The sequence below is a fragment of the Stylophora pistillata genome, chromosome 8 (assembly GCF_964205215.1).
Source record: "Stylophora pistillata chromosome 8, jaStyPist1.2, whole genome shotgun sequence".
NCBI lineage: Eukaryota > Metazoa > Cnidaria > Anthozoa > Scleractinia > Pocilloporidae > Stylophora > Stylophora pistillata.
This window is the reverse complement of record NC_142526.1, coordinates 33,722,710-33,745,031: the sequence shown is the minus strand read 5'-3', so window position 1 is coordinate 33,745,031 and position 22,322 is coordinate 33,722,710. Positions and strand designations below refer to the sequence as shown.

Sequence of the window (22,322 nt, the reverse complement as noted above, 5' to 3'; positions counted from 1 at the left end):
ATGAATCAGGAGATGGGGAATACAGCTCTAACAGAGACAGTTAATTATGTCCATCATGACACGTTATAATCGCAAAGACTGTCAATACATGACATTCCAAATGTCAGTAAAACCTTTATTAAAACTCCCCGAACAGAGCAGTACAAAAGATCCCCACCTGGCGTATGTCAAGTCAGAGTGAATACTGCTTGAAGTTTTACATTTCGCAATCTAGATTCATGTATATTCTGATAACTTTTCTGCCTTTAAAAGCACACACAACCCACAATTCCTCTATTCGCTCCGACGAAGGGCTAACGCTCGAAACGTCCGTCAGCTTTTGTAATCGTTACGGTGGCCAATTTACCATTTCAACTTTGTTGATATATCCAAATTATTATATACTAATAACTTAGCTTTCAATATAGCGAGCTTCACTTGTACATAAAAAGGCATGGTTAAAACGGCAAAACACTAATTTCCTTGGCTTGGTCCTCACAAAGAATGTAGCCTGAAAGCAAGCCCTCACATAAGCGCTGCTGTACGCGTGTTCTCCGCCCGCGGGAATATTGATATCTGATACGAGTCGGGGAGAGGTTTGCGGCATGAGAAGAACTACTAAAAATTTATTCTATTAAATCTTTGCGAAATAATATTTAATACAAGGGCGTTGGGGAGTTCTAGGGTGTAATTAAATCCCAGTCTTATCTGGACAAAAAAGCAAAAATATATGTACATATTATCATTACCCAAGTAAAATTAAAATTCTTAGCTTAAATTTCCTCTCTTACTGTTAAACACTAATTAATATAAATATATATTTATATTAATCATTGATATATATTAATCATTGATATATATTAGTGGGCTTTATATTACGTTTAAAATACATTTAAATATACATTTACACTCACAAATACTTACACAATTACATTAACTTTCCCGAAATACTTTACGTTCAGTCGCATATGATACTTAAACACAAGAGACTGGAAAATATCACATCGTACGATTTTTCTAAAACTAAACTTGTGAAGTATCATTCATTCCGAAGATGTAGTGCAATCTCTAATTTGATCATTAAATTTTTTCCAGTTCTACACTTTTACTGATCATTTTAACATATCTTTCCTCATCTCAGCTTCATCCCTTGATTGTTATTTATAGTTCTATTCCGAATCCGACGGAAGTTTGAGCCAGCTGCTTTCTCGCTATGTTCATTTTCCAGCACCTGGTTTTCATGAACTGTTCTTCACTGATTCTATTGCCTCTTTAAATAACCGTAAAAACTGGTCGACATTCTCCTTGTACGAGTTATGTCCCATGAATCCTACACGCCACACCTTCAGGAATAGAAACAGAGAAAAATGAGAAACTAAAAATACCTCGATCAGAGGTGAAGGTAGGCTTTCATCGATCCCAAACTGAAGTAATACTTGACTTTTTTGCTGCGTTCTTAGTTTCTCTATCATCATAGATTACAACTATTACCTGACAAAGAAGAATTCTCAACGAAGGACCTTCATCCCTCACCTGTCTGACCCCTCTCTAAGCACATACAGTTCATAAAGCCGATAAATGCAAGATCCGTCGAGGCGTTCCGAAGCTAAGGAGTACACAGGGCGTAAAGTTTAAAGTAGCCTGCATAGCAAACGTCAACTTACCGAGGATCAACCATATTTGTGAAACCCATACCTTTTTAGCGCAACTTTTACGAAGTCGAATTCATTAAAAACCAAGAGGAACATTCTATTTCCCTTCCTTTTCTCATTGAGGGTTATTTACAAAGCCTTAACTTGCCATGCACGCCCGATTTCTGAAGCAATTGGAAGTAAAAGTAGCACATTTGAAAGGAATGCTTTAGCCACACTGATCCATTAAAACCGATTGAAAAATGAAATTGCTGTTCGGACAACTAACCTTTCCGACTGTTGGACCCATACCACCAACAATTTCTAGCTTGTACCTAAGGGAGAGGAGGAAAGAAATATATTATCAATGCTTGACTAAATGCATTGCAGGTCAGAAAGCAACTCGGAGAAATTTCTCTCTCTCTCTGTTTTACGCGTTGACAAAAATTAGAAAATCGGTCAGCGGTTGTTCTCTATGCGAGTCAAAGATGGCTGTTGTGGAAAAAAACAGAACTTCGAAAAGAACGGAGTTTTGGGGGGCATGTTATTCCCTCATGAATACAAAGATTCTCACCGCATTTCCGACAAGAATACGGAAACGGAAGAAGCTAGGCATGCATTGATTAACCGGTAAGCATGCCATTACTGTTAAGAACACTTAGGAGAACACATAGTATAAAACACTGAGTCCACTTTTAAATCTACAATCTTTGGTTTTTATATTTTGCATACTTTTTCATGAGATATTCTGGAACAGCTTTCCAATCTGGAAATCCTTCAGGGACTTTTACACTCGTCACTGTAGGAAGGCGATGGACCTATAAGGACACCAAAATTGATGTAATACAAATAAACTTTTTAAAAAAGTCGTGTCGATTGTCGTATAAATTTTGTGATAAAATGAAAAAAATACTATCAATATTGATCTTTGCATAAAACTTATTAAACATAATCCTGAACAATAAAAAATACAGTACCTGAAGAAATTATGCTGAGATACATGCATTTTGGTACATGAATAATTAAACAAAAAATTCACCTTGTCTTTGACAAACATCTCTAAACCCATCTTTTCGATTCCAGCCCAGAGGTGTTCAATTGTATCATTATGCCGTTTCCACGAATTTTCGAGTCCCTGATAAAGGAAAGAAAGTTAGTGTTAAAATATTGTTTCCTTCTTGTTTTTTCGGCATCATGAATAAGCTTAATTTGAACATGTTGCAGAGACATGGAAGAATTTGTATGCCTTTTGGAACAGCATGGGTTCATGATACATGTATGTATCTCATTGATTTAGTGCTAGGGCTGTGCTGGGAGAATATAAGCCCCCCACCCCACTCTACTCCTATCCTTTCATCCTTTCGTACAGACCAAACGCCACTCAGACTACTGTTCTTCTATCAGTAATAGTCTTAAAGGCATACCTCCTCTGCAAGCAAAGCCAAGCTTTCTCTTAATGCATAAACCAAATTTATAGCTGCAGTGTGGTGATATCTAAAAAGAAACGGCACAAGTTAAACATTTGGATGCCTTTTTTTTCTGAAGGATATCATCATTACTGAAATTCAATGGTTTTTTGTGTAAATTGCAGTTTGAAATACCATTGTGAGCAGCACCAGAAGGGTGTAACTGCATACAGGATGTTACATACTAAACAAATACAAGCAACTTGTTATTATAAAAAACGAACATTCCAAATTCCAGTTCGATTTGGAAACAGTGGACAAGAAGAGCCACCCAGTGGAATGTCTATTGCTAAATTATTTATTATTTTTTATTATTATTATTTATTATTAATTATTAATAATTTTGAATGGATATTGTAGCCAAAAGAGGCTTGAAGATTGAATTAAAACTTAGCCATAAAAAGGGAAAACATATAATTGCTTTACATGTGTATTAACTCATGTTAGATTTCCAAACTATTTGAAGGTTAATGTGGTTTTACTGATTCATTCTGCTTTTGGTTCCTGGGCAATACAAATGTGAGTTTAATAAGACAGTGTTAAGTAAATATTAGAATGTGCACATAACAAAGTCTTACCTCCTTGGGCCATTATCGCAACCCCAGTAGTTTCCTAGTTCATTTATATCCAGATAAAAAGATGGTACCTTAGATTTTCTGCTGTTTACCTTTGCCCTTAAATTCAATACAAAACAGATTTGTGCACTGACTGAAATGACACTTTAAGAGGTGACTATGGGTGTTTCTTTGCAGTGCTTGTTTGAACAACACACTTGGGAGCTAGTGTGATGGCTGATGGGCTCAAAGGACGGATGGGAAGAAGATGGGATGAGAAGCCTCATTCTTTTAATGTCCTATCATCTAATCTTTTGACTAAAACTGATTTGGCAAAGAGGACCCTTCCCTCTACAGTTTAAAAGCAAGTATGCATAAATTACATTTATAAATCTTTATCTCTAAATTAATTCAGGTTAGGAGCTTAATTTTTTTCTCATGGTCCATGAACTCACAAGCTAGGAGAACCAAAAGACTTGATATGTAGCTAGCAGGGCTCAACACTAACATTTCAACTTACTAGCCAAGTGGCTAGTGACATCTTACAAGTTACGAAAATTTTTACTAGCCAAACTGGCCAGTGGAAATTGAAAACTACTAGCCAAAACTGAATTTCTACTAGTCTGTGGCTAGTTGGTTACTGTTAGTGCAGAGCCCTGGCTAGTCAAATTTTATAAAGGAGTCTATTCAATAAGTGAAATGACATTATCACTTACATGGCTCTAGGGCTAAATGTGATTGGTGAAATTCCTGGAGGTGCCCCTAGGCACTTTTGAGAGCCTGTATAAACACAGTCCAGATCCCAGTCATCAGTGAAGAAAGGTGTTCCACCAAGAGATGCTACGGTGTCCACAATTATCAGGCAGTTATGTCTATAATCGCACAAACAGGGAGATGTGTGGTCAATAGATAGAAAGTGATCAATGAAGTTTACGACTCAAAACAAAGCAGAATTTTAAAAAATACAGTTACTAAAATCAGTGTGCTGCAAACTTGTATGTGTGCAGAGATGAATTTTCACAATAGAGTATTTATTAAAAGAAAATAATTGTTGCTTTGTTCTATGAGTTGTTTAATATACTGGTGGATAATTTTTTTGGAATTTAGGAGGGAGTAAAATGATGGACTATCTTACTTGTGGCACAAATCACCAATACCCTCCAGTGGCTGACATATCCCTGAAGAAGACTCACTGTGAACTATAAAAAGGACTGATGGCTTGTGCTCTTTTAAACCCTTTGAAGTAGACAAAAATAGAATACAAGAAATGAATAATTGAGCTTTGACTTGGAAACAAAAAATGGCCATTTATTATCAGGGCTTTTAAAAGGATTTTGACAACTGATAAAGAATTAAAGAGTAAGAGCAAGACGAAGGTGAAGTAAATGGGGATGTATCTCAAATTAGCCACAAATCCATGCTTGAGTACCACTTTCTTGAGAACCCTGTTGACATGAAATGGTTCAGTACAATTACAGATGATAGTTATCTTCTCTGCTTAGAGAAGTGCAAAGTATTACAGATTGGACTTGTATATATATATTGAAATTTAAATAATGGATATTTATGAAATCAGAATATTTTACCTGTTCAATCTCTTCTTTAGTATAGTACTCTCCAGGTGACTTTTCTAGAACACGTACATCACATCCTATGGAAGGAAACACATTGTTACATGACAAATTGAGGCTATTTAGTTTGCCTAAAGCAATTGTTGTGCTTTTTAACAGTGATTGTCATATCTAAAGTGAGTCAGAAGATGTTGATGATTAATAACCTACCAGTGTGGACATATTTCTGGTTGACACTTCTTTAGAACTGAAAAAAGCTGAGAGAAGCAACAGCTGGAAATATGTATGTTTTTGTTGGTTGTATACTTACTGATGTGAGTAAAATTTTTTTATTATTGTTATTGACATTTACATAGAATTGACTATAAAGTTTGATATTTTGCATTGTGACATTTGCTAACTGCTAATAGCCTGTAATATTTGTTAATTTTTATTCTGAGGTGGTCCTTAAGGTCCTGTTTACAAGCAAGGAGGGTAACCCTTGTGCTAGGGTTACCCTAGCAGGCAGGTCAAAGATAGCCTGGGTTTACAAGCAAAATTTCACAGGTAGGGTTATCCTACCACCCGGGACAACTTACCTATGCTTGGTAACCGCACGCATTGTTATCAATGTTCAAAGTGTCTGGAAACAAGTAAAAAGTTGTCCTGGGTAGGCGAGTTATCCCCAGCAGAGCCTTTACAAGGCAGCTAGGGTAGCCCTAGCTGCCTTGTAAACACGTCAATGAAAAAAGGAAGAAATGTGGGAGCGTTAGGGTAACCCTAGCACTAGGGTTACCCTACCTGCTTGTAAACAGGGCCTAAAAATGGTTACATTTATCAACTGATAAGCCTGAGTAAATATCAGGCCAATTGTATATTTTATTTTTACTCAAATGGCAACAACACTAATTTGAAGTCTTTTCTGTACACTGTTGGTCATAAGATAATTGAGAATTACATTAAAACTAATTTTTGGAATCTTGCTCAGAAGAAATCAAATGGAAGTGAATGGGAATTAATTTGTAACTAAACTAAATTAATTTCATGTTTCTATGGCATCCATCAATGGATATTTGTCAAGTTCAAATAATTTTTTCGAGGAATTGTAGTTATAGAAACATGCTGAGATTTTCTTCTGGCATGGGGGGGAGATATATCCCTTGCATTATTTGCTTTTATATCTATTTTTATAACTCTGCTTTTTATTTGAGGATTTGTACCAAGTACAGGAGCAGAAACAATAGGACATGGGTCCCCTACGAGGTTTAAGCTCCAACAAACCCACCCATCCCACCCCAGGGGAGGACATCCATCACACAGTAATCTCGTGCGTGGGAAATTAACGCCTCCTACCCCTCACCCTGCAGGAGACGGGATCTCCATTTTTTCGTCCCTATCCGAGAAGTCTAGAATATCTGACCATTTCTTGATGTTATAGAAAGGTAGCATATTCTTCTCAATTATTTTAAGACCTTGAGTGTTGATCCGGCCGGGGCTCGAACCCTCTACCTCCCGCACAACAGTCCAGCGCTCTATCCATTGAGCTAACCGGGAGGCGCTTTCTGTTTTTATCAATTATCTAGATCTCAAATTGGGATCAAAGCCTACCTTAAAGACAAAAATTTGAAGTTGATTTAAAATAAACTGAACTATTTATGTCAATAGTAAACTAAGGCTTAACCCACCTATATGTACCACAGAGTTGGTTATACGTATGATGCACGATCCTCGCAGTAGATAGCGCTATTTATGCAATAGCGAAAGTCAGACCTGATAAATAGCGCTATCTACTGCGAGGATCGTGCATCATACGTATCTAATACCGCAGTTCAAAATATATGAACTTCATATATTCATTCTATCTCATTTATCACTTTCACGGGTTTATAACGAACTGAATCAACTTAACGGCCTGCTCCCAGTTGGCTTGTTAGCCCAATTGGTAGAGCGCTGCACTAGTATCGCAGAGGTCAGTGGTTCGAGTCCCGTACAGGCCTGACTTTTTTCAGGTCTGACTTTCGCTGTTGCATAAATAGCGCTATCTACTGCGAGGATCGTGCATCATACGTATCTAATACCGCAGTTCAAAATATATGAACTTCATATATTCATTCTATCTCAGAGTTGGTTATATTTTAACTAAGAGTAGATTAGTGACATCACGTGTCGCAACTGAGACCGTAGATTAGAACTTGGATTGTTTATCAGACAAAAAAAAAAAAAAAGAAAAGAAAAGATAATCTTCTAACATTTAAACGAAAAAAAAATGCGACTGGACTTTGACCGGTGTCGTGCATGATTTACTTTAAGAAAAGAAGTACTTTTTCTTTCACCTTGCCTCTCGGCGATTTCTTGTGCCCTGGCACCCCACATCCCGTTGTTGCAAACAAGGATGCGTTCTCCGCGTTCTACAAGGTTCATGATCGAAGCTTCCATTGCAGCATGTCCCGCACCAGTGATCGCCAACGTGTACTCGTTGTTCGTTTGAAACACGTACTTCAGACCAGCTTTTGTCTCGTCCATAACGTGATGGAAATCAGCCTGTAAATGACCAAGAAGTGACATGGCAGAGGCATTATAAATTCTCATGGATGGATTCGATGGGCCCGGCCCGAACAGAAGTTTCGTGGGAACTGACAGAGGGACAAAAAGTTGTTCTGGAGGCGGGATGTTAAGCGTCGGTTCGGCCAACTTGGCGGTTAATGTTGAGGCTGCTCTCACTTCAACGCGGAGAGGTCCGCGAACGGCCACTCCGATAAGACGAGAAAATTTTGCCGCGTTCATATTTTTTTTCTTGAAAATATGGAGCCGCTCTGTAGTACGTGTACTAATGCAAATTGTAGTAGTAAATACCGGTTGGATTGTTTATAAACAGAGTGACACGTGATCAAAAGGGCGAGAAAGGCCAGTTTGCATCACAGAAAACCAGACGAGCGAGTTTTAGTTTTCTTATGATCTTCAGCTCGTCACGTAAGATAGAAATATTTTCATTTCCCCACCAAAGAAAGCTTGTTTATGGTTTAAGTATTATTCAATAAAAAGTACACATATTCCAAAGTCAAGAGTGAGATTTCATGTACGATTTCCACTAAACTTTTCCTGTTATCCAAGTGGCGTGAACTGTGCCTTCGCGGTCGTCTTGACTTAATATTGTATTCACACAAAATGTTCGATTACATCACAACAGCCGACGTGGGCGTGCTGGAGGTGTATATGTACGCACGAATGAACCCTTATGTGGATAATGAATTGAATTTTTTAGTTGGGAAGCGGTTGAAATTACTAGTTGTAAACTTTACTACCCTCGTGATTGGAAGAATTTTATATTGCAAAATTATTAAAAATATTTTATTTCAAAACAAATTCACGATCAGTCACGCGAATTTACAGTCGTGTCGGGGTCGGAGGCAATAATTATCTGTGCGTACGCGAATTCATTCACACATTTCCCGCGAATGTTGCCGCATCACTTCCTGTGTACAGCCTTTGTGATTTGGATCAGGAGTCACGTTTCATCTTATTCCAATGAGCCTTCAAATACTCCATCTCTTTTTCTTCACATACTAGCTTGGGAGAATCGTTTCGTGTTCGAGTCAGTTCTTTTCTATCGCTTCCCTTCCAATATTTTCAAAGTAGACCATTAGCGGTTTCTCGCTATTCAAAATAACAAGATAATCGTACAGTGTGTCTAGCTAATGGTTTGGCTCGACTTAGTTGTCCAGAGATAGCTTCAACCGTTTCTCTAGATCTGTTGGATCAATATGTTTGTCACGAGAATATTTTGGAAGAAGTGGAGGGAAAACGAGGCAACAAACGGACCCTTGTTTCATCGCCGCGAACGATATTCATCTTGGCGCAAAAAGCTACCCTAAAATCAAAACATAAATTTCCGGATGCCAGTTTTTAATTGAACATTTCAGAAATTATTATTACTTCGTTGGGCGTTGTAGCGTATTTTGCGGTCTTAAGTGGAGAAACTGGCAGGTCAACATTAATGTATTATAGCCCGCTCGCGTGATTGTTCAGACTGATATGCGATCATTTTTTTCAGTTGTGTCATTCTCAATTCCCTTCCAAAATGATAATTGACAGCAACGGCCTTTCATGTGTAAATTAAAAAATGGAGTTTATGTTCTTGAGCTTAAAAATATGTTTTGGGCCCTTCTCAGAGCTCATTTCAACCCTCGCCAAACTGGTTGGTCTAAGGGCCTAACTACATGAGCCGGGCTGATTTCATTTGTTTTCACGCTTTGGCGAACACCAAACAAAAGAAATCAGCCCGGCTAACAGGGCCAGCCCGGCTCATGTAATCAGGCCCTGAATGACTTTGAGTCGGGCACAAAGCGTATCTATGCCCCGGAACATAAACTCTATTGTTTATTATATATGATTGTTTATTATACATGATTTTTGAAAATTTTTAGTAATTTGTATTACAAAGGCCGCGGTTGCTGTCATTTTTGTTCTAGTGGCACTAATTTTTGGTTTTAGCTCCTTATGAGGTACGATTTGTACAACAATACAACATTTCATAACTACTGTTAAAGGGTAGAATTCTTTGCAGAATGGTTTCACAGACAGCTAATTTTAATTAATAAATCGACAGTGGTTTGCGTGGTGTGTACTCTTATCGACAACGATCTTCATCATCACGGTGGTTAAAATTTTGTGGTTCCGAGTCCGCAACAAATTTTTACCACTGTGATGACGAATATCGTTATCGATAAGTGTAGAGACCATGCCAAACCACTGGCGATGTGTTTTTTATCACAATATCGACGTCAAATAAAATGATCTTTTAGTGCGTGACACTTTGCGTGACACATCGACGCGAGCGGCGTAATGTCAGTACTTTTATCGACAGCAGTAAATTGGCCAATATTACGATATGACTGCCAATTGTGGTGACAATTTTTTTTTCACACTTAAATGAACTAACAGATTATTTAATGTATTATTTCTTCATTTTCATAGTCTGCTGGTGCACATTACCATCTAGATCAGCTGCAATGGCCGACTCTTTCCAGTAGACGCTATTACCACAAGGCTAAACTCGTTTTTCTCTGTCTCCACTCATTAGTTCCTAGTTACTTTTCATCATATTTTACCAGATTTTCGAATATTCACAATTATTCCACGAGGCAAAGTCTGAGGCTATCCCTACCAAAAGTAAAACAGAATTTTGGGAGAAGGACCTTTCTTTTTACTGGCGCAGAAATTTTTAATAAACTTCCTTTAAACATTGTGAAGAGTGAAAACATTCAAACGTTCTGTCGCCGAGCAAAACATTTCCTTTTACCGTAATTTTGATAATTTTGATATTTTATTTACTATGTTATGTTTTAATTGTGTTTTAGCTTTGTAGTTTTAGGCTGTTAATGTAGTTGTAAAATCTTAGTCATTATATATACATATATATCTATTCTAGAAATTTGATGTAAATTATTTTCAATACAGGGCCCCTATGGATACCAGCCTTAGAGCTGAATGGGCTACCCTGTGTAAATAAAGTTTGCTTTGCTTTGCTTTTGTTTTGCTACAAAATTTTGTTACGTCCACGCTGAGTTCTATACTAATGGTTGTTCTACAATATAAGTCATGTACCTGTAGATTTGCTTAGCTTCACTCCTTGCCTTTTTAGATGTTCAATCTCTGATAACATTCACATCAATAATAATGCTACTATTTACACAAGATGCTGAAATTAAAATTTCCTGTCCAACTTCAACATCTACCTCTTTTTTCAAAACAATAGCGGCTTGTCTCCAGTGTGATTCAGGGTAATCTCCACTGTACGTTGATAGTGAACGTTGATGGCCAATGTGCAGTGCAAACCAGTAGGGAATGGCTTGAATCCTCCCTGACTTGGAGACTTTCACTCTTTTCTCAGAGTGGGTTTCAAGTAAAGAAAGTAACTTATTTTCGTCATCAAACTGCTCCATGAAATTTACACTAAAAAGTTCAGTATGGTTGGTGATGCTTGAAAATGGGAGAGTTGTAAGGTCAATATCTATCTGAGTGGTTACTTGAAAGTCATTCACAAAGTGGCCAATCTCAAGCCCGAGTGTTCTGTCCTGGTCAAGTACACAACAATTGGCAAACAGAAAGGGGGACTCTATGCACATGCAGTACAGAGTGAATCCCATAGGAATGGTTTGAAAATTTCGAGGTGTTAGCAGACATCCTCTTGAAAATACAATGTCTTCCATAACTTGCTGGCAAAGGACACCAGATGGCTCTACAGTGTCACTCACAAGCAAATTCCATTTTCTTCCTTCTCTGGCAATTTCTTCAAGTTTCTTCGGACCTTTCTCAATAACATCTGGCAAATGATTTGTGCGTAAAATATGTTCTATCCAATCAGTATTGTGAGGATTTAATATCAAGACATGGTCTGCCTTTCCTCTAGCAGCAAAATGAGAAAACAAAGCAGGGCCATTAGTTATGTCAAGAACATTACAAACTCCATCTTTACTAGGATTTTCATTGCCACTGCCTAAATGCTGTTTCAGTTTCAAGGAGTTAACAGCTCCTGAGATGACTTCATCATACAGGCTGTTTAAGGAGGCATCATTCAGGCGCCGCATGTATGAAGGTGGAATGACTGCCACAATCTCTTCAATGACATTCTTCCTTTCGATCAAGGGATTCATTGATATTGAAGTTTGTCTCTCCCTTTCAGATGGTACGCCACTAACTTTAGATTCAAAAACTGGTTCTGTTGTGTTACTTCCACAAAAATTGAACCTCAGGCAATCTTTAGAAAGCTCTCCTTGAAGAGAAAGCAAGTCTCCCTTTGAAACTGCCAATTTACCTGAGGAATCACCGTAACTTGCGAAAATGGGGAAAATTGCTTGCTCCCAGCACAGAGAATCATCCTTGGGGCCAGTTGAAAGAGTTATATCTTCATCTAGTAGCAAATCAAACCAGACTGCCACTGCATCAGCTTGACCGTGGTGAGTTGCAGTGATTTCAATCTTTAAGTCCCTGTCTTTGTTCAAGCTACTGGGGTTGTTAAAATTATACTCTGTCACTTTAAAGGGGCATGTGAGAGGTGTAAAGCCACCTCTTAGCCGGTCCAAACACTCTGTACTGTATGGTTCAAGCTGATCACATACATTGATACTTGCAGATGGTGTTTCTGTCTTTTGTTTCATTAGCTCTCCTCCTATGCTACACTCTGGAAGCATTTTAAGTTCCCTCATTGTTGGTTTACACCTTGTTTGATTTCTGATGTCATCACACATAATAACCATAGCATAAAGTACAGCACCACCAGGAATGACCTTAGAAATGGGTTTTACATCAGATTCTGACTTCTCCTCTGGTGGGAGAATCAGCAAGTTACACCATGCATGTTCTATGGTGGTGAGAATTCCTTCTCCAAGGAGACCACAGTCAAGTGTCTCAGTAACCACCAAAGAAACCTGCTTTGGGATATCCTTTCCTACTGTCATCTCAGTTGATTTCTTATGCACAGTGTCAACAAACTTTTCCATTTTGTTAGCCCTCAGCACATCCTGACCCATTTCAAACATGGTCTTGGACATTTCGCAGGCATAGACCTCTTTTGCTCCACTTTGAACAGCAAACATGCTTAAAATACCAGTACCACTTCCAATATCGAGGACAACGTCATGCCCTTGGCCTATGGCCTTGGCAATGGCTTGTTTGTAAGCTACATTTCTTTTCTTGTCATTCAACATTCTAAAATGCCACCTCTCTACCAAAAGATTTGCTACATTTTCAAGATTTTCTTTCGCTCTTATACTCGTGGGATTTAGATGTAATGCCCGTCTAAAACACGAAGCAGCCTCATCAGTGAAACCCAACTTGACCAAGTTTGCTCCTGTGTTGATAAGAACAATCTCACTTTGCGGATACAGTTTTAATGCTTCCCGAAGACAAATAATCATTTTATCCAGCTCGCCACGAGACTCAAGTATCTCTAACCACTTTCGCAAAGCGAGGATGAAGTCTATCTCCAACGCTTCTTTAGATGAAGGTTCCATATTAGCCAAAAATACCAAATGCGCCAAGGCATCGCCATACTTTTCGCGATAAAGACAGCTCTTAGCAGCATGAAAATGCTGTGAGTAAGAAGAGTTTTCTTGCATTTTCGGAAACTATCCCAAATATTTGGAGCCAAATTCTTACGATTCTACAGAGGTTTGATAGAGAAGCCACGAATTCGAACCAGAAAGAGCGCTACAATTAACGATCTTCGCCGTTCTCTTCGCCGCCATCTTCTTTATGTATAAATCTGCTGTTTGACTGCGGGCGCTGTCATCAAAGCGAGGCTGAGCGCCGGTGTTGCCATGGATATTATGTAAACGCTGGCAATTTTACATTGTTTCCAGCCGGTGAAACAGTGAACAGAACGAACGATCATGACAGAGAATCATCCAAACTCGCTCGCTTTCATTCCTAGTTATATGGAAGTTAAAGGATCTCTTTTCTTACGATCTGATCACATGGATTATGGTAGACCAACTCTTGTGTCGAACTGGTAAGTCGCTTTCGAGCAAACGGTATTTGTCGCGTGCAGTTCCTGTCTCGATTGTAATCGAACGATAAACATTATTTTTGTTTTCCCAAAAGAAAAGGGGGAACCTACGTTTCTTTTTCTTAATTTAAGGCCTATCAAATAGTACATTTGATTGAAAAAAGAGTTGCATTTTCAATTAATTTCATGTCCCGTGGAACGGGAGCATTCGGAGTGGGACGAGTTACTATGTTGACTACGTTGGGTCCGTAGTCGTTCTATAAGTAAACAGTGCGTGGTTTGTTTGGATCAAGCTCTTTTGTGGAAAAGTGTTTTATTGTTATATCTATTATACATTGGTACGTCGTTGCAGCCCGACGTACCAAAATAAAGAAAATTTTTTGTTTATTCTTTGCAAGAATTGCCAACTTCCAGTTCAATACATTGAAACTAATAGTAAGGTAACATTTGCAAACGAAAGATTAAACAAATTGACCTCCTTTCTTTGTTTGGATCAAGCTTTTATGCGAACGCGTTCCACGTTTACATCTATTATACATAGGTACGTCGTCGCTGTTCGACATATTAAAACAACATATGCATTTCTGTTTATTCTCTGCAAGATTTGCAAATAATTCTAGTTTCATTGTAGCCAATAGTTATTCATTGTAACATTTACAAACGAAAGATTAAAGAAGTTGATCCTCCTTTTCTTTTTTTTTCCTTTTCGCTATGAATGACCTTCAGAAATGACCCCACATTTCTTTCCCAACCTTTCAAACATTTTGGCAGTACTTTAAGATTTTCTTTGTCATTTTCAGCTCTTGAAGTCTGAGCATGTTTAGTTACTCTCTCAACAAAAATATACAGCTGGTTTGAACTTTTACTAATATCAATCAACTTTTCTACATTTAATAGGCATCAAGCAAGGGAAGCTGAGCCCAAAGACTATGACATCAAAGATTACCAGCCCGAAAAGAGAAATCTCCATAACTCCACATACCACCGCATTGGAAATGTCACAGATGGGGTAAGAAAACTTGATAATTTATTGAAAGTTTTGCACATAAGATTCAAGACTTTTTGCAGTTTTATATTTTCATGATCTCCATGCCCCTCATTAACAAATTTGTCTTTTCACACTTCCATACCAATTCTCACACATCCCCTCCTCCTGTACCCCATGCTTTTGGGTAGGGCTATACCCCACCCTGCATTTCCCTCTATTATTTCTTAAGATTTTATTTTATCTAGATCCTTAAAACTCTTTTTTTTTCCTTGGTAAGATATTTAAAATTGTAAGGTTTCAAAAATTTCCAAGAGATTTTATGGACCCTGTTAAAGGCTTGAAAATGTGATCTCAAGTGCAAATTAAAACTTGTTATACACCACTTTATGGTATGTATTTTGATTAAAATAATATCAACGTACTTTCCATTTATTTCTTCTCTCCTCCAGTCTTTACCTGAAACAACCAGTCATGACCAGATGGAACAAGCAGTGAAGCTTAAGAGTGACTTTGAAACAAGAGAAACAAGGCGGCAGATGGTAGACATGAACACTTTTAACAGTGTTGATTTCCAAAGGTACATGATTATCTAATTTACAAATATATCATGTATTTATGAAACTGTTTCTCTTCCTTACTCAGCTGTCAGCACTTACTGTTTAAGTGCTGACAATTGAGCTCAACCGCCTCCCGGTTAGCTCAATTGGTTAGAGCGCCAGATTGTGTTGTGCAGGAGGTCAAGGGTTCGAGCCCTGGCCGGACCGATACTCATGGTCTTAAAAGAAGTGAGGAGAATTTGCTACCTTTCTATAATCAAGAAATGGATAGATATTCTAGTCTTCTCGGATAAGGACGAATAAACAGTAGGCCCTGTCTCCTGCAGGGTTAGGGGTAGGAGACGTTAAATTTTCCACGCACGAGATTACTGTGTCATGGATGTCCTTCCCTGGGGTGGGATGGGTGGGAATTGGCCCTGAAAAGCCCCCGTGGGGAGTGGTCAACTAACGTATGTATGTATGTAAGGTTAAGTGATGACCCAGTTTGCAAACTGCGTATTTTCTTTTTTTTCTGATTCCTTGGCAGCATCGGTTTTGCCTGTTAATGATATTGGTATAAGGCAGTGTATGCTCATCCATATGAATTACAAATTAAATTTATAGTAACTTGATAGATAGCTGGATGTAGAGGAAATTATAAACCAAATTTAAGCTATTTAGAATCAATCTTGTACATGACTAGTATACGTATGATGCATGATCCTCGCAGTAGATAGCGCTATTTATGCAATAGCGAAAATCAGACCTGAAAAAAATCAGGCCTGTACGGGACTCAAACCACGGACTTCTGCTATACTAGTGCAGCGCTCTACCAATTGAGCTAATAAGCCAACTGGGAGCAGGCTGTTAAGTTGATTCGTAATAAACCCGTGAAAGTGATAAATGAGATAGCATGAATATATGAAGTTCATATATTTTGAACTGCGGTATTAGATACATATGATGCACGATCCTCGCAGTAGATAGCGCTATTTATGCAATAGCGAAAATCAGACCTGAAAAAAATCAACTTAACGGCCTGCTCCCAGTTGGCTTGTTAGCTCAATTGGTAGAGCGCTGCACTAGTATCGCAGAGGTCAGTGGTTCGAGTCCCGTACAGGCCTGATTTTTTTCAGGTCTGACTTTCGCTATTGCATAAATAGCGCTATCTACTGCGAGGATCGTGCATCATACGTATCTAATACCGCAGTGCAAAATATATGAACTTCATATATTCATAGTATCTCATGACTAGTATTATTGTGTTGGTGTAAAGGTGCTTTTTGCAGACATGATGTTCCTAAAATGTCCAGGCATCAGATACAGTACTTCTTTGTGTATAGCCCAAATTTTACTTTCTGCAATTGGTATTCAGCTAAAACAGAAATATGGAAGGGAAATTGTGAGGTAATTACTCCCTCACCATTAGATCCATGATCCTTGATTTAGCATTTATTCAGTAAGTTGGAGTACTCTAAATATATCTGGGATATAAGTGTTTTTGAGTTAATTGGCTGTACTTCCCTCTTGTAATAGAAACACTGGGGCACCTGAGAGAGGATTTGGTAGTGTACTTCCAAGACATTCACTTGACCATGGAAAGAGGTAAATTTGTCATTACTTAAGAATTCCACCCTTCCACCAAGTTTTCTTGTGGCAAAATTATGGAAGCTTTGCCTTAGTGGTTTCGAAGAAAAAAAACTGGTAAAAAAAATCCACCTAAAAACTAAGCTCAAAAGTGCTACATTTTGCTGACTTCTCTTTCTCTGTTAAGAATATGTAGCGTCCTTTTCTGATCCTGTGAAAACAATACTCAATATAGGACCAATGTTAACGGTACCATTTTCAGACCAGAATAGCTGAAAAACCATACCTTGTGCGACAGCTTCAGGTTTAGAGAGAGTACCCCCACTACTATTCCCCTCCCCTCCCCTCTCACCCCTTTACTGAGTACGTTTTAATAGAATGTTTCACCTGTGCATCAAGTTAGTCAAAAAGATATCATGTGATTCAATTATTTTCAATTCTTTTTTAACTGCAGAATACCCTGCCACTTATTTACATGTCACTGAATAAGAATAGCCTCTATTTGTGTTATCTTCGTTCTTCACAATAGAGGCTATTCTTATTCAATGACATGTAAATGAGTGGCAGGGTATTCTGTAGTCTAGCTTCTTTTTTTTTTAATGGTGTGGATTGTGAAAAGCAAGAAAAGAAATGAATAAAGGCTGATAGCTTCTAAAGAAACTGTTTGGGGCTGCGTCGGTGGGGGTAACGAAATAATTTTAATATATCAACAAAGTTGAAATGGTAAATGGACACATCGAAACCAGTCGCTAGACATTTTTATTTACCTAACCATTCTAAGCAACACATGGCAATCTGCGGTCTTTCCTTACACTTAGGTAGCACGGCAAGCTGAAAAACTCTTGAACAAAGGCTCATCTTTCAAACCGGCTGTCTAAATCCCACAGGTATCAACGAACGCTTTTCGTTCCACTAATTTATTCGTGTTTTTCTCGTTGCCATGTTTCCACCAATCACGTAGCTCCTTTTTCTGCATTTAAAAGCACACACAACCCACAATTCCCCTATTCGCTCCGACGAAGGGCTAACGCTAGAAACGTCAGCTTTTATAATCGTAAAGTTGGCCAATTTACCATTTCAACTTTGTTGATATATTCAAAGGAAAAAAAAAAAACAGATACAAGTACTACGTTTGAACTATTTGCAGGTACCTTGACACCACATACAGAGTGGATTATGATTCTCCGTATCCATATCAAACACAAAAGGTAACATACTTCTCTAGATGTAAACACAATGTGTTTGAGATGCATGCACGTTACATTACTACACCCAAATTGCGTGTATAATTTAGCTTCCGCGCTGATTAGTTCACCTAAACACAGGGGCGGATCCAGGATTAAGTCAAGGGGGTTGGGAGAATTGTCCGAGGGCATGCTCCCCAGGGAAATTTTGAAAATTAGGTCTTCGGAAACATAATTTCTAGCATTTTGAGGGAAAATTTAGGGGGTTCGACCGAACCACATGAACCACCCCTGGATCCGCCCCAGTAAACAGCGTGCTCACTCCTTCCAGTTCCTCTCTTTCTTCGTTTTCGCCGTCCTTAGCGGCGTACAAGAGAACGCTAGCGTCGAAGAAAGCACTCGGTGGGTTCAAAGCTGTTTTTATTACAACAAGTATTTCTATGATAATTTATATTTCGTTTATAATCTTTGTTTTGATTGTTCAGTTACAGTTGTTTTCGTTAAAATTCCCAAGCGCGTACTATACTACGCGTAGAGCGCGTGCTTAATTTTGCGTTTTTGTGAACATTCGAGTGGACGAATGACCAAAACTAATCGGAAGGAAGTTGTAGCAGTTTCCGATTTTCAGCGCAAAAAATTACGAAAAAAAGCTAAAAAAAAAAAAAGAGAAAAACATTCAAAAGTTTTTCTCTTGAAATAATTTTCACTAACAGCAGAAGTTGAAAAACTCCTACTATTAGAGAAATCAACTACGATTCAGGTGAATTTTACAGAAGCACTAAAAAAACTCATACCTGGTAAAACATCATCAGTAATGAACAATTGTAATTCTTTCTCGTTCTCATTCTGTGTCATTCGGTTCTCCGGGTTCTTCACCAGACTCCTCCTCCAGAGCCCGACCAGTCTGCGCTTTGGCGGAAGTACCACTCCCAGTTTACCGATGTGGACGACTACAGACGACACGGACCAAACACGTGGCACAATGAGTCAGGAATTTACGCTAACACAGCTGTACGAGAACATGTTTTACAACCTACAAATCCTATACCAGAACGGCTTGGCTGATGTCTGGAGTTACATAAGAGATGTTTTGGACTTTTTTTAATCTTGATAAGCAAAGTTAGATTGACATTCTTTTGCTTTTAATTTCACGTTTTCCCCTTTTCTAGTTGTATTGATAAGCTAAAGATATGGTGTATTTGATGACCAAATTTGTTTGAATTTACAGATTACTTTGCTCGTTGTTGAGTCTGTACTTTTAGTACTGAGACGAAGCAATCGGTGAATTTCCAGTATATGTAACAGAGTGCAATTATGTGCGCAACCTTTGTGATACCATAAGATTTTTAATTGCAATAATGGGAACTAATTAGAAATCAGTTCTTAAACATTGCAGTGTCTAATCAGGTATACGTATATTTACCCCTTTCCGTCATGTCAGCGAGGAACGGTCAAAAAATCAATAATCGAAATCAAATTCTACTTGGCACGGATCCTTGGCTATCAGTTCCTAATCTTCCTTTTTTCTTAAGGGAAACAGATACTGGAGGGAAAAGATGATCGTGAACTTGCGTTATGCTGGGGCGCACAGTGCAAAAAATGTATAGAGTTAACTCGCCAAGGAGCAAGAGGAGAACCAGCCCATTTTTCACGTTTGGTTTTTTTTTTTTTTTTTTTTCTTGTATTGTTTATATCACTAGAATCAATGCAGTGGCGAGGGTTTATAGAGAAGGATCCTTCACTGCAGTTCTCTGATTTGGGACGACTGAGAATTCGAGGAATCTCCTTGATATCTTTGAAAGAGAGAAAAAAGATCGAACAGTTGTCTGGCGCTCCGCTGTACTACACTGTTTCAAGAACAAGAATAACTTTAGTCCATAGATAAAAGGAGCGTAAACACATTTGAAAGGAGGAGAAATTATTGTCCAAAATTTATGGAATATTTACGTCTATCCTTCTCTATAATAACCTACATTCAGTTACGTAACATTTGCCACCAAGGGCGTTGCTTTCTTTCTACTGATCATGAGTTCTCTAAACAACTTTCTACTTTATTCCCGAAGCTTTCAGAAGAGAAGATTGAAGTTTTTCTTGTATTCGGCTGTAAGGCTGTTGGCCAGGTCAGTCATTACCACCAAGGGCTTTGTCAAATATTGTAATTCCCTGCTGATCAGGTGCCCGTCGCTCTTGTCATTTGACCGCCTCCCGGTTAGCTCAATGGATAGAGCGCTGGACTGTTGTGCGGGAGGTCGAGGGTTCGAGCCCCGGCCGGACCAACACTCAGGGTCTTAAAATAATTGAGAAGAATTTGCTACCTTTCTATAACATCAAGAAATGGTTAGATATTCTAGTCTTCTCGGATAGGGACGAATAAATGGAGGTCCCGTCTCCTGCAGGGTTGGGGTAGGAGACGTTAATTTCCCACACACGAGATTACTGTGTGATGGATGTCCTCCCCTGGGGTGGGATGGGTGGGATATAGGGCGCACTTAATTTGGAGCCTCGCTCTGTTGTGCGACCCTCACCACACTCTGGTGAAAGTGATTAAATGTCATCCAAGGAGTGACCTGTTTCAGACGTGAAGTACAAAGAAAAATTTACTAGAAAATGTTGTGGGTCATCGCGGTTTTGTAGATAAATGAGCATTTATTAATCGTTTATCACACAACGTAGAGTCAGGCTATCAAGAGGATCGATCACGACTTTTCGATTGCAACACTGCAAGGCGACCAAGAAAAGGAAAGTTAACGCGTCGCTATTCGCTATTTCTGATATGTAATGAACGGGAAGGTGGGGGCGGGGGAACAGTATATGAGTCGTAATTGCGGCCTTGCCGTTCCCATGTTCTTTTCCCTTACTTGCGGGTGAGGCGGGGTGGGCTTTTTCTGAGATACCAAAAATATATGTATTTGCTTGCTTTAAAACTTACGGTGAGGAATTAATTGCAAGATCTAGCTGCATGTAAGTAGCCTACCTGTTAGAACGACGTTCTTGACATTTTTCAGCGCATTGAATGCTTCATAAGGGTTTTTGTCTGAAACGATTCCCTTGACTGATTGAACAGGATTATCGCCACCTTTTGACAGCACCATGTCATGTAAACTTTGCGGAACTAAAATGGATTTCTCCATATCTCCTCGACAGCGTTCACAAACTGAAAATATGAACAAGAGTATTCGAGAAAAATTAGCGAAAATTGACAGAACAGTCACTTCCTTTGTTCCAGCCTTTGTTCCCAAGTACGCCTCTATAGCACCCCGTCGCCTCTCCTCAAGATCGTTGTGGCTGTTTTCTTTTCTCTTTTTCTATCATCGGTTTCCAAGTTAGAACTCATGAAGTAAAATGTGATCAATATGTCCTAAAGTAAAGGTTCGTTTCAAACGAGGAAAAATATAGCTTTTATATTTCGACACGAGGTTGATTTGCTAGCCGTGAGGTCTGTGTAATTAGTTATTCACCCTTTCGTGACAAAGGCGTATGTACTTCTTGTGGCAATGAGAGACCTGATCGTTCAAGAACATGTAAAGTTTTAATGGTAATGTTAGAAAAGCCCTCTTATTTACCACTCATTAGAATCAACATTCCAGTCTGTTCTATGGTGGAGTCAATAAACAATTGATCATGCCCTGACTGAAACGGACATAAACAATGCGAAGAATAAGGGAGTTCTTGATAAGTCAGAAATGGCCTGATAAACTTATCATAGGTCCAAAATGTAAGGAAACTCTCGAAAGAAGACAATATTTGTTAGTAAAGGAACTTTCTTTTGGTGAGTGAATTCCCCACTAATGGCTTTTACAATTCCCTTAAAACCAAGTATACTACGAAACTGTAGAAACTAGCCATGTAGGTGGATCATGCGACAGAGACCGTACATTTTGAACTTGTTATTACAGCATCCGACATGTGAGAGAGATTTCATAACGCCTTTGGGATCCCTATTAAATATGTGAAGATTCAGTGGTTCATAGAGGGAATGGATTATTATAATTTTTTGATATCTATACAACGGTCTATAGTTGTCGTTTGTTCATTCAAAGGGAAGAACATCAGCGTCAAATACTGTCAAATCTGTCTATAATGTCACTTGGAAAGTGACAGAAAACATTCGCTCATTGCATGATCGCTGCCGGATACTAGTACCCAGCTCTGCAATGACTGTCGATTGTGAAATTGCAACTAAATGGGTATGGAGACATTTTAGAAACAATTCCATGATCGACACGATTTAGATTCACGAAAGTATTTTCTATTTACTCTTCCGTGCAAATCCCCTCCGTGGCCCATTGTTAACGGATGTTTACGAGTATCGTACCTCTTTCCTACCGGTAGGTAAGGTGG

The 22,322-nt window shown here is 38.6% G+C and overlaps 3 protein-coding genes, 1 long non-coding RNA gene and 1 pseudogene across 6 annotated transcripts; 2 read left to right on the top strand and 3 right to left on the bottom strand.

Annotated features, from left to right (window-relative positions):
* Nucleotides 1-94: 94 nt before the first annotated feature.
* Nucleotides 95-8,305, bottom strand: LOC111325881 (alanine--glyoxylate aminotransferase). Its single transcript, XM_022929789.2, has 10 exons — nucleotides 7,514-8,305; nucleotides 5,217-5,281; nucleotides 4,766-4,866; nucleotides 4,347-4,502; nucleotides 3,655-3,750; nucleotides 3,035-3,104; nucleotides 2,650-2,745; nucleotides 2,343-2,428; nucleotides 1,900-1,945; nucleotides 95-1,322 (listed from the first exon to the last, which is right to left on the bottom strand). Exons 1-10 carry the CDS (start codon nucleotides 7,962-7,964, stop codon nucleotides 1,218-1,220), a joined length of 1,272 nt encoding a protein of 423 aa, XP_022785524.2. The 5' UTR covers nucleotides 7,965-8,305; the 3' UTR covers nucleotides 95-1,217.
* Nucleotides 2,098-6,544, top strand: LOC111325883 (uncharacterized). Of its 3 annotated transcripts, none has more exons than XR_015990316.1 (3): nucleotides 2,098-2,240; nucleotides 3,829-3,998; nucleotides 5,361-6,544. It is a non-coding gene; the product is annotated as an uncharacterized LOC111325883 (long non-coding RNA). The 3 variants fall into 3 exon arrangements; XR_002694393.2 differs by lacking the exon at nucleotides 5,361-6,544 and adding an exon at nucleotides 2,835-2,886 and having other exon boundaries at nucleotides 3,829-4,347; XR_002694392.2 differs by lacking the exon at nucleotides 5,361-6,544 and having other exon boundaries at nucleotides 3,829-4,347.
* A 209-nt stretch (nucleotides 8,306-8,514) lies between the features above and the next one.
* Nucleotides 8,515-13,427, bottom strand: LOC111325879 (protein arginine N-methyltransferase 9-like). The gene has a single exon (XM_022929788.2). It carries the CDS (start codon nucleotides 13,295-13,297, stop codon nucleotides 10,826-10,828), a length of 2,472 nt encoding a protein of 823 aa, XP_022785523.2. The 5' UTR covers nucleotides 13,298-13,427; the 3' UTR covers nucleotides 8,515-10,825.
* Nucleotides 13,415-19,968, top strand: LOC111325882 (cilia- and flagella-associated protein 95). Its single transcript, XM_022929790.2, has 6 exons — nucleotides 13,415-13,689; nucleotides 14,584-14,695; nucleotides 15,124-15,251; nucleotides 16,747-16,815; nucleotides 17,945-18,005; nucleotides 18,861-19,968. The coding sequence occupies exons 1-6, from the start codon at nucleotides 13,571-13,573 to the stop codon at nucleotides 19,044-19,046; spliced, it is 675 nt and encodes a 224-aa protein (XP_022785525.1). The 5' UTR covers nucleotides 13,415-13,570; the 3' UTR covers nucleotides 19,047-19,968.
* LOC148725930 (uncharacterized) lies at nucleotides 19,832-22,268 on the bottom strand (annotated as a pseudogene).
* Between the last annotated feature and the right edge of the window lie 54 nt (nucleotides 22,269-22,322).

Coding starts and splice junctions, on each gene's coding strand:
- LOC111325882 (XM_022929790.2), top strand. CDS start 13,571: ATGACAGAGAATCATCCAAACTCGCTCGCTTTCATTCCTAGTTATATG. Junction 13,690..14,583: donor CCAACTCTTGTGTCGAACTG/GTAAGTCGCTTT, acceptor TACATTTAATAG/GCATCAAGCAAGGGAAGCTG. Junction 14,696..15,123: donor TTGGAAATGTCACAGATGGG/GTAAGAAAACTT, acceptor TCTCTCCTCCAG/TCTTTACCTGAAACAACCAG.
- LOC111325879 (XM_022929788.2), bottom strand. CDS start 13,297: ATGCAAGAAAACTCTTCTTACTCACAGCATTTTCATGCTGCTAAGAGC.
- LOC111325881 (XM_022929789.2), bottom strand. CDS start 7,964: ATGAACGCGGCAAAATTTTCTCGTCTTATCGGAGTGGCCGTTCGCGGA. Junction 5,282..7,513: donor AGAAATCGCCGAGAGGCAAG/GTGAAAGAAAAA, acceptor TTCCTTCCATAG/GATGTGATGTACGTGTTCTA. Junction 1,323..1,899: donor TGGGTCCAACAGTCGGAAAG/GTTAGTTGTCCG, acceptor CTATTCCTGAAG/GTGTGGCGTGTAGGATTCAT.